The following is an 18430-nucleotide window of genomic DNA, read 5'->3' on the forward strand; positions in this document are numbered from 1 at the left end:
AACCGTTCGTCATCTAATGATATCGCTACAACTGAGGCTGCAACTTTTCTGTCATCCGACTGTCTGTCTTTCTGCGCTTGGCCTTCCTTTCTCCAATCTATAGGTGTAGAATCTTGCGTTCCATGCCTATTTCTCTGTCTTTCCTCATAGGATCCCCTACTAGCTAAAACAGCACCGCTTATTTTTCTCTTGGATAGGTCTCTGCATTCTCTAGCTATATGACCTTCCTTGTGGCATACAAAACATACAGGCTTTTTAAAAGCTGGTCTTTCTCTTTGTTGGGGCTGAGATGAAGGTGTCATACTTAGACGTTGTGGTGGCCTATTGGATGAGGAATTATTTTTCATAACCCTGTTTGAGGTTATAGTACCACCATGTGCTTCAATGTATTGTTCTGCAAACTGTGTGATCTCAGCTCTCGATTTTGCAACTCTTTCCTTTAAGAACAAAGCAAGGTCTGTGGAGCAAGTTTGGATGAACTGTTCTCTGATCATAAGGTCTTTCAGCATTTCAAACGTATTGTCAACTTCTGCCATTTCTGTCCATCGACTGAAATATCTGTCCAGCCTTGCCATAAACTGAAAAACAGTTTCACCACGCTCTGGCTTGCATTCCCTGAACTTCAATCTAAAACCTTCTTCTGTTAACTGATAACGCTTCAGAACTGCCTTCTTCAATGCTGGGTAGTCATTGGCATGGTCTGGAGGCATGCTTGTGTATACGTCCAGGCCTTTTCCTGTAAGTAATGAGCTGAGGCTCACAGCCCATGTTTCTTCTTTCCATCCCTGGCTTTTTGCAAAACGCTCAAATCGCTCGAGGTACGCATCCATATCATCTTTACTTTCCTCGAACTTCGGAAGCCTTGGCCGCAATGTTTTACTGCTTAAGTGCTCAGCACCTTTATCAGCTCTTAAAGCTCCGGCTTCAGCCTTTAGTTTTAACATTTCAAATTCCTGCGCTTTCAAAACTCGTTCTTCCTCTTTCAAAGCTCGTTCCTTTTCTAAACGTTCCAACTCAAATAACCTTTTCTCTTTTGCCTGTTGTTCCTCATACTGCCGCAACTTCTCGGCCTGTTCAAGCTCAAAAAGTCGTTTCTTCTCAGCTTCCTGTGCCTCGAACCTACGTTGCTCATCATCATGACGCCGCCTTTCCTCATCTCGTCTCAGCATACGCTCCTCACGTTCCGTATATTCCTTTTCTTTCCTATCTATAAAATCTATGAGCTCTGAACCTGAGAGACCCATACGTTCACCCATCTCAACCCATTTATCGTAGTTCATCTTTAAGCTTTAGGATGGAACTAACTCTAAAATTCAACTATATGTGACTCAGACTACCTTCAGTCACAGCGCCTTCTGGTACACCCACAGACCGTTTAAACCACTAGTCTCTGTACCTCCTTGGATATAGATCCCGGACGAGCCCCCAAATTGTCAGGATACTGGTTATATGACCCAGGGAAGTGCCTACGCCTTTAGTATCTTGAACAATGGTTTGGGTCCAATCGCTAAGGTGACTATGTCTTAGACTAGCTGACAAACGATGTAGAATGTCCTTTGTTAAAACGTAAAGCTGGTGAGACCAAATATCTCAGATACAGAATTTTCCTCTGGCTACCTTGCCTAAATGATTCGTGTACCAATGATTCGTAAATGATTTCTTATTATGAGCTAGACAATTTCAGGGATCAGGCAAATCACTAAATGTTTCAAACTAACAATCTTCAATTAAAAATGATTAGCTCAAACTCCTATAGGCTGGAGACTCTATACTTGACTGGTCTTTTTGTTGAAGTTCCCGTCAGACAATGTCTTTGAATCAACAACATACGAGTCCTATCGCATAGATGCTCGGCCTCTATCCTCTCAACTCTATATGATTGCCTTGATTCCTGGATGCTCAGCGCCTATATGCTATCATATATAGCATTCAACTACCATATAGGTATATCCCCGATGCCTTGGCTGTACTTCGCCAATAATGCTGAATCGTCTATAAGCTGGAACCCTCCTACTATCTCAGTAGATTACCAAACTCTGGGTCTCTGTCTCAGCTTCCCGATGCTCAGCCTATATATGCTATCGTATATAGCATTCAACTACCCTTAAGGTAAAACTCCTATGCGCTGGCCCTATAGCTCGAAACCTTATTGAAATTCTGCAACTCTTCTTTAGTCTATAAACTTCCAAAGTCTTCTTTTTAATAATTTATCCGCCCTGACAGGGTTACTGCAATAGTCTCCTTATCAAGGTACTGGGATAAAGTATTAGTTGAATCCTCGATGTGTCTTCTTCAACCGCTGGATACCGAATGAGCTCTCTGTCATCCGTCTACCTATTTATACCCCAGCAGACGTGCTATTTTTAGAACTTGTTTCTGATTGGTCCAAAATTAAACATAACGTTCTACAACGAGTACTTGCTCTATCAAATATCTGGTTCCCTTTAACCTTTGTATATGATATAATGTGCGAAGCTGGGACCCAGCTATCCACATAATGAACCCAAATCAACCATAAATGACCCAAATTCTATAATTAACAGCAATTCAACAATAATTATAGCAATGATAGCATGAAAAGGGAGTCAAGCACTATCTGTGCTTATGTGTTACGTTATCAATATATTAAATATAAAAATTATTCTGACATAGATGTATAAAATAAAAAAAAATCTTATTTCTTAAAAAGAGTTTTCGGCCAGCATTATATGAAAGAGTTATCTCCCTTGTTTATGCACGATCATTCTGTTGTAGAATACAAAATAAAAAATTGTTTCCAGAAGTTGAATCACTCTGTATTGTGACGACAAACAATTTATAGGGTTAAACAATACAAATTCTAATATGACTAACAATGCTTTAATCATCACAACGATATAATGTTGATGTCACGTCGACATGATATTTAGCGCCATGTACACATCTAGAAATAGCGCTTTCGAATTTGATCAAATGTTTTACTTAATAGCATGTTTAAAGCAAAATGTCATATTGAACAACTGTTTTGATTAATTTACACATATATTAAGTTGGTTATTCGCTTTGCAGAATAATCCGCCATCTTTTGCGCCCAAACAGAACTCTTCCCCAAGTCGTGTTACCATTTCCGGTCTTGACGTGCATAAACAAAGGAGCGTGATGACCTTACAGTTGGCACCATGCATGGGTGAAGAAACAGTTCTATATATTTGATCTAAATTTTACAATAAAATTCATATTAGAATTGAAATAATATATAGCAAAACACTATTTATACTCTCGGGCAGTTATACGTTGTTCGAAAAAATTATTACGCCCAACATATAACCACCCATCGTGTATAAATAGTATTAAAGCACCGTTTTGCTATAAATTATTTCTTAAATAAAATATATTGCACAAAATAGTTTTCTATACCCTCTTTCTAAATGATCAAATATCTTTCCAGCATAAGTCATTGATAGCTGTAATAGTCAATAAATATTTGTTCATTACCTACATCTGATCATTATATCTTGGTGGATTTTGAAAAATATAGTTAATTACCAGTTAATTGGTGTTATTTCAAATGCATATCTAGTGGGGGCCATTTTTGAGAAGAGTCTGTTTGAAGGGAATAAAGATACAGTCTAACCTGTACTTACGGTCACCTCCGATCAGCGGTCACCTCCGTTCAGCGGTCATTTTATGATGCCCCCGACGGATTTTCCTTTATTTCATCACTTAATTTTGAGCCACGTCCTGTCCGTATTTGACCCCTTTCAGCGGCCATGTTACTTCCAAAACCAATTATTTTTAGGCGATAATCGCCGAAGATACCCGATTTTTGAGAAACACTTGATTGCTAAGTTTCGCGTGACTTCACCACAAGAACGACAAAATGACATGATCTTCTCAATTAAAACTGATAACCAAAGGTGTGATCCTCTTTTTGTACGCCCATTTGAAAAACTGGACTTATTATGGGATTGCCCCTGGCGGGCGGGCAGGCGGGCGGCGTCCACAGACCTTGTCCGGAGCATATCTTCTAAATGCATGGAGGGATTTTGATGAAACTTGGCACAGTTGTTCACCATCATGAGACGGAGTGTCATGCACAAGAACCAGGCCCCTAGGTCTAAGGTCAAGGTCACACTTAGAGGTCAAAGGTCAAATTCAAGAATGACTGTCCGGAGCATATCTTCTTCATGCATGGAGGGATTTTGATGAAAGTTGGCACAATTGTTCATCATCATGAGATGGAGTGTCATGCGCAAAAACCAGGTCCCTAGGTCTAAGGTCAAGGTCACACTTAGAGGCCAAAGGATACAAGAATGAAAAATTCAAGAATGACTTATATTGTTTTCTTACATCTGTGTAGCAAGGACATATAATGATAAAATGAAATTCATCCTCTATATCCCTTTCATTACAACATTGACAATAACGTTCGTTTCTTTGTAATCTATTTCTTGCGTATCATCCAGTATGTATTCTAAGGCTATGTGCAGAAATTCTAAGTCTAGTAATATACAATCTCAAATTGTTTGGTAATAGATCTAAGTAGGTAAGATGTCGTGCGCATGAGATAAGATGTTGATCACTCGAGATAAGATGTCGTGTGCACGAGATAAGATGTCGATCGCTCGAGATAAGATGTCGTGCGCATAAGATAAGATGTCGAGAAAAAACCACCGTATTTTGCTAATTGCACAAACTGAAATTATTTATTTTTTAATTTCATTTATTTTATTCTTATCACCTATCCAAGAACACTTAAGAAGACCTCAAGGGACTGAGCACTGCTCACACATTTTAAACAAAGAGATTCAGTCTCTGCTGATGGGCTCTGGTGCTTTGTAAAAAGCAAGATGAAATGAAAGTGTTTTCTCTCTTTTTTAAAACGCAAACTGAAAATTATCTTCAGTAATGTAATTTGTAATTATCAGAAAAGATCTGAAGCTATTAGTAATTTGATCAATTAAGGTGTTTATTATACAATTTGATAGATTAATTAATTGGCTCTGACAAACAATTCCATTATTTGTTTGTATACTACGGGAGGTTTTTATGTCCTGGCGGGAGACCGGGAGATATACTGAAAATACGGGAGAAAAAGTCACACGGCGGGAGATATGGCATGTATGTCATGCGCAAGAACAAGGTCCCTAGTTTAGAATTACTTCCCTTTGTTGTTACTGTAAATAGCTTATATTGTAACTTTTTTATTACGACCTGGTAAGGATTTTTGTGTGGACTTAGGATTTTTTTTTTTAAGATTAACTTCCCTTAGTTGTTACTGTAAATAACTTATGCCTGTGACCTTTCTCATATTGCTGGGGCATCCGTGTCTGTGACACATTTCTAGTGCTTGATTGATTTGAAAAATTTGGACTCACGCAATTTTTCATAATGGGAGTCTATCGGAGAATCACAACTTCCATCACAATTTCGGAATAGAAATTTTTCTACAATGTAGATTTTAATAAACTTCTCACAGTTGTAAATAAATGTATGATCTATAATGTGGTGAAATAAAATGTGCAGGTCTTGTGTGCCTATTTTTGAGATATTTGACCATGCTTGAAGCGAACTTCACATTTCAAGCTAAATTTTAGACATTATTTTGAGTTCTTTAATGCCAAGTGGCCTATCAGAATTATATGAAATGAACACATGACCAATGGACGCTGATAAGCCTCAGTAACAAACTGGCTTTCGGAGAAAGTGGATGCTCTTGGAATTAATTAAAACACTGGAATCTATGTTTTTAACCAGGTTTTCATAGAAAACCAGTTATTAGATTGGGGTATGTCGTCGGGCGGGCAGGTGGGAGCTTCACAGATAATTCAAACTACGATCGCTTAAAATATCTACATGTATTATGTGGATTTGATTTAGTGTGAGCAGAAGATGAGTATGGCTGGTGTTCCTCAAGGAAACAGGAGTGCCAGCGAAAGCACACAAGGTGCTGTGGTTTGCGATAGACAATTCGCTCCTGAACACAATGTCATTTATGTCATCGACAATGAAAATTTTGCGCAAGAGCAAAAAACTATCCATTCCATTGTTTGGAATCGTTAAAGCACGGAGCGAGATCCCATGGATCCTGGACAGCCACGTGATTCCGACAGTTCCGCTTGGGTGACTCAGCCAATCAGCTATCAACATGTGATACTGGCCGAAACACCCCAGAACATAAATAAGACGAGTCATCCAGTCACGCAAGAGCACAAAAGTTTATTAATGAAAGGTTTTGGAAAAAGGAAAGATCGTACAAGGGAATTAACTTTTGTGAACCATCGGGCTTGACTCGCAGGAAAAGAACATGTGCGATTATGGGGACATTTTATTGTACATGAACCAAAAAATTGACACGTTGGTATCGTCCAGATGAAAATGACTTGGATGTTAGTGATGGGGAATACAGTACACATGAAACCGGTAGTCGGTTTCCAGTCAAAAATGTAGACATGGAAGAAGATGTTAAACTGAAAAAATGGTAAATTGATGGCAATTTCATCAAAACCAGAAGGATGTTAGGAGTTAGGCACTGCTGTTAATTGAACTGTAGCTACTGCAGTTACGAATTACTTAAATACTAACTATGACATCGAAAAAGGGAAAAAAACTTTGCGAAGCTATTTAATATCCGGAAAACAGCTATCTTCTCGCACCACCAAAAATTAATGAAGAAATGTGGAATTATGATGTCTTATCTAAACCACTTCGTATGCAGAATTGTGGGTTTCAAACAACACAACAGTATGTCGGTAAAGCAATGGTACTGTTAATTCAATTGATAGACTCTATGGAATTATTCAACAAGGCTTTTGAATGTATGGAGTTACTGCCATTTGCAAATTGAGACATCACAATTTTCCATGGAAAAATGCTAAAACCAGGTTTGAAAACAGAATTTGGCAAGTTCTGTCAACCCCAAACCCCAGTCTCCAAAAATCTGTTTGGGGACAACCTTTCAGAATGGGTTAAAACAATTTCCGATATGAAAAAGCTTGAGAAAGACCTTGCTAAACCAGACAAAAAGGGAAAAAAGAGGTATCATGAGGGTGGTAAAGATGACTCAAGTAAGAAAGGATCTACACCCAGCCACAGGCCAACATATGGTTATGGGCTATCCCCAACAAAGTGTCCTTTCAAACAAGCGGGAAAGGATTTTTTATCCAGACAGGGCCTGTCCCACAAGCACATGAACAAGCCAAGACCTCAGGGACAAGCCAGGAATCAAAAGAACTGAATGTAAGTAAAAATGGCATGTATGAACATTTAATAAATAAATGGGAATTTTTCAAAGCAGGAAACATATCTAATAATGTTCAAGCCTGGTATAAAATAACATCAGACAAATGTAAAGCAAGGTTGCAAAATTGAATTTGACTGTAAAAACATCTCTGACATTATTGGTTCGCACCCTAAAATTGTTTTTTCTGACAAAGAGGAAAAAATTATAAGAGGAATAGCTAAAGTTACTTTTACAACACGAAGTCATAGAAGTTGTTAATCAGACTCCGGATCAAGTGATATCGAACATATTTTTAAGACCAAAAAAGAATAGTTCTATGTATATAGACTTAAATTTGAAACCACTCAACAAATTTGTAAAGAAACATAATTTTGAAATGGAAACTTTAAAACACATTTTTACAATGATTAAACCTAATGCATGGTTTGCAAGCATTGACCTGAGACAAGCTTACTATAGTATTCCAATTCACAAAGACTACAGGAAATTTTTGGGATACTTGTTTTGAATTCCAAGTGCTACCTAATGGGCTGTCTAGCTCTCCAAGATTGTTTACAAAAATATTAAAGGCTGTTTTTTCTGCCCTTAGGAAAATGCTGTGTATATTGATGATAGATTTCTACAGTCAAGATTCGCATAGTGAATGTACAAGAAATATTAGAGATACTTGGACACTAGTAAATGACTTGGGGTTCACTTGTGCATACTGAAAAATCAGTAGTAGAACCTACTCCAGTTATTGCATTTGTTGGGTTTTTGATAGACTCTGTGACAATGACAGTAAGATTGGCACTTGAAAAATGTGATGATGTTAAACAATGCTGCACATTTATACTTAAGGCTAAAGCACAAACAATCAGGGAGTTCCCTAGTGTGATAGGCAAATTAGTAGCTAGAGAACCAGGTGTTCAGTATGCAGGTTTATATTACAAACATTTAGAGATTGAAAGAGATGCTGTGTTGAAATTTCACAAAGGCAACTTTAAAGCAAAAATATTGATGTCTGATAAACGTAAGCAGTGTTTACCATAATTGGCCGATTATAGGTCGCACTCGTGTATAGGACGCTGTGAAAAAATATCAGCAGAATTCTGGAAAAATGCTTATACCCACTTATCACTTATCTGAATTTAATTTATGTTTGTCCGAAATTCCCTATAGTTTCTACGAACTCGCTGGTTTTTGCTAAATCATTGTCAATGTTTTTGCATGTTGTGCAAGTATTTAAATTGAAAAGCATAAACTCTGTGTAAGCACTAAACTGCCGCATCCTCTGATCACTCCATGAATACTGACGCCAGTGAAAACGAAAGTACACTTTGGCATGTGGCGGTAAAATGACGTAATCTTAAGACTGGTTTGCAAATTGTTTTGAACATTATGGATCAGCAACTATGATCATATTGGATCAGTCTAAAATCTCGCATGCACATGTTTACAATTGCCTCCGGGTATGACTAAATGGTTAATTGTTTGCAGATTGTGACAGTAGATGTAAGATAAGTAATGCATCGGGTGTGAACAAGAGGATTATAAACAACTATCAAAATTATGTTTGAAGACTAGATAATCGATTTCCAGGCTACCTGATATGGAGTTTCAAGTATTTTAAAGCTAAATGTGTGAAAACACGCAGGGAAAGTTTTACACAGGTCTTGTTAAAAACTTAATGATCAGTTACAGAAATGCATTGTAAAATATATTTTAATGAAAAACAGCATTTATTTATCTTAAGATTTTACGTGAGCTCTAAATTTTACATTTTATACAATAGTAATTTAAGACGCCGGGTCCCGATACCGACTATTAGCTATGCCCGAGTCATTGGTATTTACTCCCCTTGAATTCTCTTCAATATAGAGGTACGCGGTGTAAACAAAGATCAATTTTCTTAATTTTTGAGTTGGGAGAAACGTTTAGTCTTTTTCTATCCCCATATATAGGACGCATTGGTCCTTCGAGACCAGAATCTCGGTAAAAAATATGCGTCTTATATTTGTAGGATGACGGTACTTTGGTGGATAAATAACATTGACACTGCATTCAGGCCAATACAGTTACCTGAACCAGTTATGCAAATAGAATGGGATAGCTCAATGTCTGGATGGGGTGGCTATGACAAAACTATTGATGTGAAAGTGTCAGGTTTATGGTCTGTACAAGAAAAAGTCCATCACATAAATTACCTTGAACTCAAAGCAGCTTTCTCTGCGTTATGTGAAGGCCGCACAGATGCACATGTTCATTTTTTCTTAGATAACACGGTTGCTATCAAATATCTTTCAAAAATGGGTGTTTGCATAAAAGAATTGAAGGAATTGACTTATGAAATAATTGGTCGTGGTGTGAGAACAGAAAAAACACACTAAGTGTTTTTCATATTCTGGAATTGAGAATGTTACTGCTGACAAATTATCAAGGTTAACTTCAACGGACATGGAGTGGTCAATCAAACAAGAGATATTTACAAAGATTCTGCAAAAAATGGCTGTGACATGTGACATAGATCTTTTTGCATCAAAACTTAACCACAAATTGGCAAAATAAATCTCATTTACACCTGATGCAAATGCCTACACTGTAAGTACTTTTTCATTGAATTGGAACAATTTTAACTGTCTGTATCTTTTTCCTCCTTTTACCTGTAGTTTGGTAGCAGCAGTATTGCAGAAAAAAGACAAAGAACAAGAAACAGCAGTGTTGGTGGCACCAGTTTTTACAACGCAAGTCTGGTTTCCATGGCTTTAGATGATAACAGGACAAAGCTATTTACTACCACCAGTGGAGGAAGTTCTTTACAATTCGAAAAAAGAGAGCATTCTTTAAGTCAGATGACTCTAGGTGTTTTCCTGATATCAGGGAAAAACTCATTAGTGACTGACTACCAGCAGAAGTTGCAGACTTGCTCTTATCATCCTGGCAACTATCAACAGCAAAATCGTACTTCTCGTATTACCAAAAATGGGTGCAGTTTTGCGATTTACAACAAGTTGATTAATTTAATCCCAGTATAAAGGAAGTCCCAGCTTTACGTGTTGAAAAATGCTTATGCCTAAGACAATCAGACTTAATAGACTTTTTGTTAAGGTGTTCAGTAGGTCAAAGGTATTCTTGAAACTGAAAACTAGATGCCTAGTTACTTCTGACAGGACTATATATGGGGCATAAGTGTTTTACAAACAGCTCTTGTTCAAGATGTGAACTTTAGGTATAATAAATCTTTAAACAGTTTATCACACATTTCAGCCCCCTATAAGCCAGTGGGAAATACAGAACATATCTTCCCTGGTACATGGTATCTAACAGATATAGATGACAAACATCGCAGAAAGTATGAAAGAAAACCATTACAGTCACCAGTAGACTTAAATGACCAATCAACAGAAAAGCTGATCCCACTGGTTTGTTGTAAATCTATTGATTTTTAGCTCACCTGAGCACGAAGTGCTCAAGGTGAGCTTTTGTGATCGCCCTGTGTCCGTCGTCAACAATTTGACTGTTAACACTCTAGAGGTCACAATTTTGGCCCAATCTTAATGAAACTTGGTCAGAATATTACTCTCAATAAAATTTGGACAAGTATGATATTGGGTAATCTGAGATCAAAAACTAGGTCACCAGGTCAAATCAAAGGAAAAGCTTGTTAACACTCTAGAGGCCACATTTACGACAATATCTGTATGAAATTTGGTTAGAATGTTAATCTTGATGATATTTAGGTCAAATTCAAATCTGGGTTAGTTGGGATCAAAAACTAGGTCACTAGGTCAAATTAAAGGAAAAGCTTGTTAACACTCTAGAGGCCACATTTATGACTATACCTTAATGAAACTTAGTCAAATGTTAATCTTGGTGATCTATAGGTCAAGTTCGAATCTGGGTCATGTGGGGTCAAAAACTAGATCACCAGGTCAAATCAAAGAAAAACCTAGTTTACACTCTAGATGCCACATTTATGACACTTTGTCAGAATGTTAATCTTGATGATATTTAGGTCAAGTTCAAATCTGGGTCAGGTGGGGTCAAAAATTAGGTCACCAGGTCAAATCAAAGGAAAAGCTTGTTAACACTCTAGAGGCCACATTTATGACTTATCTTCATGAAACTTGGTCAGAATGTTAACCTTGATAATCTTTAGGTAAAGTTCGAATCTGGGTCATGTGGAATGTGACCTACTGACATACTTTTGTTTTTTAAGATACAGCCTTGAAATTTGGATGACATGTACAGTTTTGCACATCGATCTTAAAACTGACATTCAATGACCATGAGTGTGACCTACTGACCTACTTTCTTGTTTTGTTTAAGATACAGCCTTGAAATTTGGATGACATGTACAGGTTAGCACACTGATCTTTAAATTGACTTTCTGCGACCATGAATGTGACCTACTGACCTACTTCTTGTTTTTAGCTCACCTGAGCACTTTGTGCTCAAGGTGAGCTTTTGTGATCGCCCTGTGTCCTTGGTCCGTCCGTCGTCGTCAACAATTTGACTGTTAACACTCTAGAGGTCACAATTTTGGCTTAATGTTAATGAAACTTGGTCAGAATGTTACCCTCAATAAAATCTTGGACAAGTTCGATATTGGGTCATCTGGGGTCAAAAATTAGGTCACCAGGTCAAATCAAAGGAAAAGCTTGTTAACACGAGGTCACAATTTTTGCCCAATCTTAATGAAACTTGGTCAGAATGTTACCCTTAATAAAATCTTGGACGAGTTCGATGTTGGGTCATCCGGGGTCAAAAACCAGGTCACCAGGTCAAATCAAAGGAAAAGCTTGTTAACACTCTAGAGGTCACAATTTTGGGCCAATCTTATTGAAACTTGATCAGAATGTTACCCTCAATGAAATCTTGCATTATTTTGATATTGGGTCTTCTGGGTTCAAAAACTAGGTCACCGGGTCAGATCAAAGGAAAAGCTTGTTAACACTGTAGAGGCCACATTTATGACTGTATCTTCATGAAATTTAGTCAGAATGTTAATCTTGATGATCTCAAGATCTAGTTTGAATCTGGGTCATGTATGGTGAAAAACTAGGTCACCAGGTCAAATAAAAGGAAAAGCTAGTTCACACTATAGAGGCCAATTTTTTGACCATATCTTAATGAAACTTGGTCAGAATGTTAATCTTGATGATATGTAGGTCAAGTTCAAATCTGGGTCAGATGAGTTCAAAAACTAGGTCACTAGGTTAAATCAAAGGAAAAGCTTGTTAACACTCTAGAGACTACATTTTTGACTGTATCTTCATGAAACTTAATCAGAATGTTAATCTTGATGATCTTTAGGTTAAGTTCGAATCTGGGTCTTAAGGGGTCAAAAACTAGGTCACCGGGTCAAATCAAAGGAAAAGCTAGTTAACACTCCAGAGGTCACAATTTTGGCCAAATCTTAATGAAACTTGGTCAGAATTTTAACCTCAGTAAAATCTTGGATGAATTCGATATCGGGTCATCCGGGGGCAAAAACTAGGTCACCGAGTCAGATCAAAGAAAAAGCTTGTTAACACTGTAGAGGCCACATTTATTACTGTATCTTCATGTAACTTGGTCAGAATTTTAATCTTGATGATCTCAAGATCCAGTTTGAATCTGGGTCATGTAGGTTCAAAAACTAGGTCACCAGGTCATATCAAAGAAAAAGCTAGTTAACACTGTAGAGGCCACATTTATGACAATATCTTAAAGAAATTTGGTCAGAATGTTAATCTTGATGATTCCTAGGTCAGATGAGCGATACAGGGCCTTCGTGGTCCTCTTGTTTAGGATACAGCCTTGAAATATGGATGACGTGAAAAGTTTTGCAGACTGATCTTAAAACTAAATTTCAGTGACCATGAATGTGACCTACTGACCTACTTTCTTGTTTTTTAAGGTACAGTCTTGAAATTTGGATGACATGTACAGTTTTGCATACCGATCTTAAAACTGACTTTCAGTGACCATAGATGTGACTGTTGACCTACTTTCTTAATATTTTAGTGTCAGTTTGACATTTGAAACATGTAGCTCATATTACTCAGGTGAGCGATCCAGGGTCATTATGACCCTCTTGTTTTGTTCAGCATTGGTTTTATGGTACCGTAATCGGCCGATTATAGGTCGCATTCGTGTATAGGACGCAGTGAAAAAATATCAGCAGAATTCTGGAAAAATGCTTATACCCACTTATCACTTATCTGAATTTATGTTTGTCCGAAATCCGCTATAGTTTCCACGAACTCGCTGGTTTTTGCTAAATCATTGTCGATGTTTTTGCATGCTGTGCAAGTATTTAAATTGAAAAAGCATAAACTCTGTGTAAGCACTGCCGCATCCTCTGATCACTCTATGAATATTGACGTCAGTGAAAACGAAAGTACACTTTGGCATGTGGCGGTAAAATGACGTAATTTTTTATATGCCCGTTTGAAAAACGGGACGTATTTTGGGAACGCCCCTGGTGGGCGGGCGGTTGGGCGGAACCGGGCGGCGTCCAAAGACTTTGTCCGGAGCATATCTTCTTCATGCATGGAGGGATTTTGATGAAACTTGGCACAGTTGTTCAACATCATGAGACGGAGTGTCGTGCGCAAGAACCAGGTCCCTAGGTCTAAGGTCAAGGTCACATTTAAAGGTCAAATTCAAAAATGACTTTGTCCGGAGCATATCTTCTTCATGCATGGAGGGATTTTGATGAAACTTGGCACAGTTGTTCACCATCATGAGATGGAGTGTCATGCGCAAGAACCAGGTCCCTAGGTCTAAGGTCGAGGTCAACTTAGAGATCAAAGGTCAATTTCAAGAATGACTTTGTCCGGAGCATATCTTCTTCATGCATGGAGGGATTTTGATTTAACTTGGCACAATTGTTCACCATCATGAACCGGTGTGTCATTTGCAAGAACCAGGTCCCTAGGTCTAAGGTCAAGGTCACACTTTGAGGTCAAAGGTCAAATTCAAGAAAGACTTTGTCCAGAGCATATCTTCTTCATGCATGGAGGGATTTTGATGAAACTTGGCACAGTTGTTCACCATGCTGAGACAGAGTGTCATGCGCAAGAATCAGGTACCTAAGTCTAAGGTCAAGGTCACACTTTGAGGTCAAAGGTCAAATTCAAGAATGACAGTCCGGAGCATATCTTCTTCATGCATGGAGGGATTTTGATGAAACTTGGCACAGTTGTTCACCATCATGAGACGGAGTGTCATGCGCAAGAACCAGGTCCCTAGGTCTAAGGTCAAGGTCACACTTAGAGATCAAAGGTCAATTTCAAGAATGACTTTGTCCGGAGCATATCTTCTTCATGCATGGAGGGATTTTGATTTAACTTCAGGCTGTCTAGCGTCCCTAAAATTCCTACTTTTTCCTTTTTTTTTTTAATTTGGCTAAAATTCCTATTTTTTTTAAAAAATCAAAGGAAATTCCTAAAAAGGCCCTGTTTTTTCACAAAGATTCCTAATTTTTTAACTTTTTTGCAATGATCAAAAAGAGAAAATGTTTTAAATGTTGTTTAAAAGTTCTAATTCAGAAAAAAACAGTTTAGCACAGTTCAAAGCAGTTTACCAGTGGATCCATGTGTTCAGCTTGTTATTGGTTGTGACTAGATGACAGAGATAGGATTTCTGAAGGTAAATTGTGATACTTGAAAGATCTATTTCCCAGTGAAGATTATCTGAGGGATATTTAGTGCTCCTTCACTGGAAGTGTAGCATACACATAGTGCAGAAGTAATACCTAGTTAATAGGTGTATATAGGTGTAGACATAATAAAAAATCAGGTCAAATTCTGATTATTTACTTGGCCTGTTCTTCATAATTATGTAATATGTGATCACAGTTCAGATTTATTCTTTATACATGTATGTATTGTTTGCAAGCTATACAAGTTTCTAGTCAAATATGTAACTGATGCCCATCAACATTTTTATTAGACTATTAGATGTATATTTTTCCCACTGCAATTTTTTGAGCTGTCAATGCTTCAAATTAACAAATTGTTTATTGTGGAATGTGATAGCTGAAAAGGGTGAAGAGGAGACGATTCTTGAAATTTTTCTCACAATCATGCACTGATGTCAACAAATGTATGGCTTCGGACCAGTTTTTGTGAATTTGCTAATTTAATGACCTGTGCTGGTTTAATTTGTATTTTCTAAGTATATCAAGTACCTGATGTCCATGCTGAATGTTGTAAAACTATGTATTTGTTGGTAATAAGTGTGTTATAATTTCTGTACAAATTAATCATAGTTATGAGTTTGTTGAACACTTGTCTTAGTTCACTCTCAATTTGTGTACTCTGATATGCACTGTTGCTGGCAATACACTGTACTCCAGTTGACAGCATTTCTTACTTTTTGGCATTGTTTCATTGTTTAAAAAATTAAAGAATAAAAAAATATGGTGTGGATTGTGATGGCTATAAGGGGAGAAGAGGAGGCCATAATTAAACTCTTTACAGTCAGACATAGTAAGTGTATAGCTAGTGACACTGTGCTCTTTTTAATGTGTACTTTTAGTCAAAGTAGTTAATTCTCATTTCTGTTTATTTCCAGGATACAGCCAACAATAGCTGAAAACAGTGGAAAGCTGGTAGACGTCTTTTCTGTAAATAAAGCACTATTTGTGAGTTACTTTTATGTCAATCACATAAAGGTAAGCACATTACATGGTCTTTAAAGTCCATATTTTAATTTGAAAATTCCTAAATTTAGCCCTAAAATTTCCTTAAAATTGTACCAAATTCCTAATTTCAGCCCTATTTTTTTGTACAAATTGCCCTAAAATTAGCCCTAATTTTTTGTCAGGGTATGCTAGACAGGTTGTAACTTGGCACAATTGTTCATCATCATGAGACGGAGTGTCATTCGCAAGAACCAGGTCCCTAGGTCTAAGGTCAAGGTCACAGAGGTCAAAGGATACAAGAATGAAAACTTTGTCCGGAGCATTTCTACTTCAAGCATAGGGGGGATTTTGATATAACTTGGCACAAATGTTCACCACCACGAAATGGAGTGTCTTGCGCAAGAACCAGGTCCCTAGGTCTAAGGTCAAGGTCACACTTAGAGGCCAAAGGTCAGATACAAGAATGACTTTGTCCGAAGCATTTCTTCTTCATGCATGGAGGGATTTTGATGTAACTTGGTACAATTGTACACCATCATGAGACAAAGTGTCATGCGCAGGTCCCTTCTTTAGAATTACTTCCCTTTGTTGTTACTGTAAATAGCTTGTATTGTAACTTTTTCATTACTAGTTGTAGGGAAAAATCGAGACCACTTTTCTGTAGTACAACATGCATGTTACATCCAATTCTGAGGTGTATTTTGACCTATCTCTACCTGGTAAGGATCTTTATGTGGACTTAAAAGTTTTTGGGGGGGGGGGGGATTTTTTTCTTTTTTTTAAAGATTAACTTCCCTTAGTTGTTACTATAAATAACTTATATTGTAACTTTTTTTATAATTGACCGTAGGGAAAAGCCAAGACCACTTTTCTGTGGTACAACATAGATGTTACTTTCAAAGTTTAGGTGTATTTTAAGGTATCTCTACCTGGTAAGGAGTTTTTATGTGGATTTAGAAAAACAAAAGAATTACAATAATTACTACCACAAAATTAAAATTCCATTTGCAAATACAGGTGCTAGTGTAAAGAAATTTGCTGTGACGGGCGTATATTGTGACATTCTGGCACTCTTGTTTAAGATTAGTTTGCAAATTGTTTTGAACATTATGGATCAGCGACTATGATCATATTGGCTCAGTCTAAAATTGCACATGCACATGTTTACAATTGCCTCCAGGTATGATAAAATGGTTAATTGTTTGCAGATTGTGACAGTAGATGTAAGATAAGTAATGCATCGGGCGTGAATTTCTCGATGAACAAGAGGATTATAGACAACTGTCAAAATTATGTTTGAAGACTAGATAATCAATTTCCGGGCTACCTGATTTGGAGTTTCAAGTATTTTAATGCAAAATATGTGAAAACACGCAGGAAAAGTTTTACACAGGTCTTGTTTAAAACTTAATGATCAGTTACAGAAATGCATTGTAAAATATATTTTAATGAAAAACAGCATTTATTTATGATATCTTAAGATTTTACGTGAGCTCTAAATTTACATTTTATACAAAAGTAATTTAAGACATCGGGTTTGATACCGGCTATTAGCTATGCCCGAGTCATTGGTATTTACTCCCCTTGAATTCTCTTCAATATAGAGGTACGCGGTGTAAACAAAGATCGATTTTCTTAATTTTTATACGCCCGAAGGGACGTTTTATGTTATGATGATGGTGTCCGTCTGTCCGTCCGTCCGTCAGCAATTTCGTGTCCGCTCTGTAACTCTTGAACCCCTTAAAGGATTTCAGGGAAACTTGACACAAATGTTCACCACACTGAGACGACGTGCAGAGCGCATTTTTTGGATGTCTTGCTTTAAGGTCAAGGTCACACTTAGGAGTCAAAGGTCATATCAGTTTGTTTCATGTCCGCTCTGTAACTCTTGAACCCCTTGAAGGATTTCAAAGAAACTTGACACAAATGTTCACCACACCAAGACAACGTGCAGAGCGCATGTTCGGGATGACTCGCTTCAAGGTCAAGGTCACACTTAGGGGTCAAAAGTCATATCAGTTTGTTTCATGTCCGCTCTGTAACTCTTGAACTGCTGGAAGGATTTCAAAGAAACTTGGCAGAAATGTTCACCACACTGAGACGATGTGCAGAGCGCATGTTCCGGATGACTTGCTTCAAGGTCAAGGTCACACTTAAGGGTCAAAGGTCATATATGACTTTGCTTTGTGTATATTGCTCTGCATTGCAGTGCTCTTGTTTTTATTTGGCAGATCTCTTTTTTGTTCACTTACAATAATTTTTTTTGAATTACTTCCCTTTTATGTTACTATAAATAGCTTATTTTGAAACTTTTTTATTATTGGCTGTAGGCAAAAACCGAGACCACTTTTCTGTGGTACAACATGGATGGTACCTCTAATTTTTAGGTGTACTTTTACATACCTGATAAGGATTTTTTTTTTTTTTGTGGACTTTGAATATTTTTTTGTGGACTTAGATTTGTTTTTTGAAGTTTTCCTTTTGTTGTTCCACTCCTTTGGGCTACAACAGTCAAGTTCTTTAAATTTTTCTCCCATCCTATGATGTAATCCTTTGGGCGTATATTGCCCCGCTTGGCGGAGCTCTTGTTGAGT

General features: G+C 37.4%; 1 protein-coding gene across 8 annotated transcripts in view; it reads left to right on the top strand.

Moving 5' to 3' along the window:
- The window catches only part of LOC123524452 (hydroxymethylglutaryl-CoA synthase 1-like), a 369785-nt gene that overhangs the window by 246422 nt on the left and 104933 nt on the right, over positions 1–18430 (top strand). For 4 of the 8 annotated variants that reach the window (XM_045302659.2, XM_053538854.1, XM_053538856.1 and 1 more), the window contains exon 8: positions 10469–10623. The exons of 2 other annotated variants lie outside the window; for them this stretch is intronic. In XM_045302659.2, the coding sequence (XP_045158594.1) occupies positions 10469–10623 (155 nt within the window). Of the gene's footprint in view, positions 1–9870; positions 10419–10468; positions 10624–17044; positions 17295–18430 lie in introns of those variants that run through there. 2 more of the 8 variants (XM_053538855.1, XM_053538858.1) reach the window with 2 other exon arrangements.

This window comes from Mercenaria mercenaria, chromosome 3 (genome assembly GCF_021730395.1).
Source record: "Mercenaria mercenaria strain notata chromosome 3, MADL_Memer_1, whole genome shotgun sequence".
Lineage (NCBI taxonomy): Eukaryota > Metazoa > Mollusca > Bivalvia > Venerida > Veneridae > Mercenaria > Mercenaria mercenaria.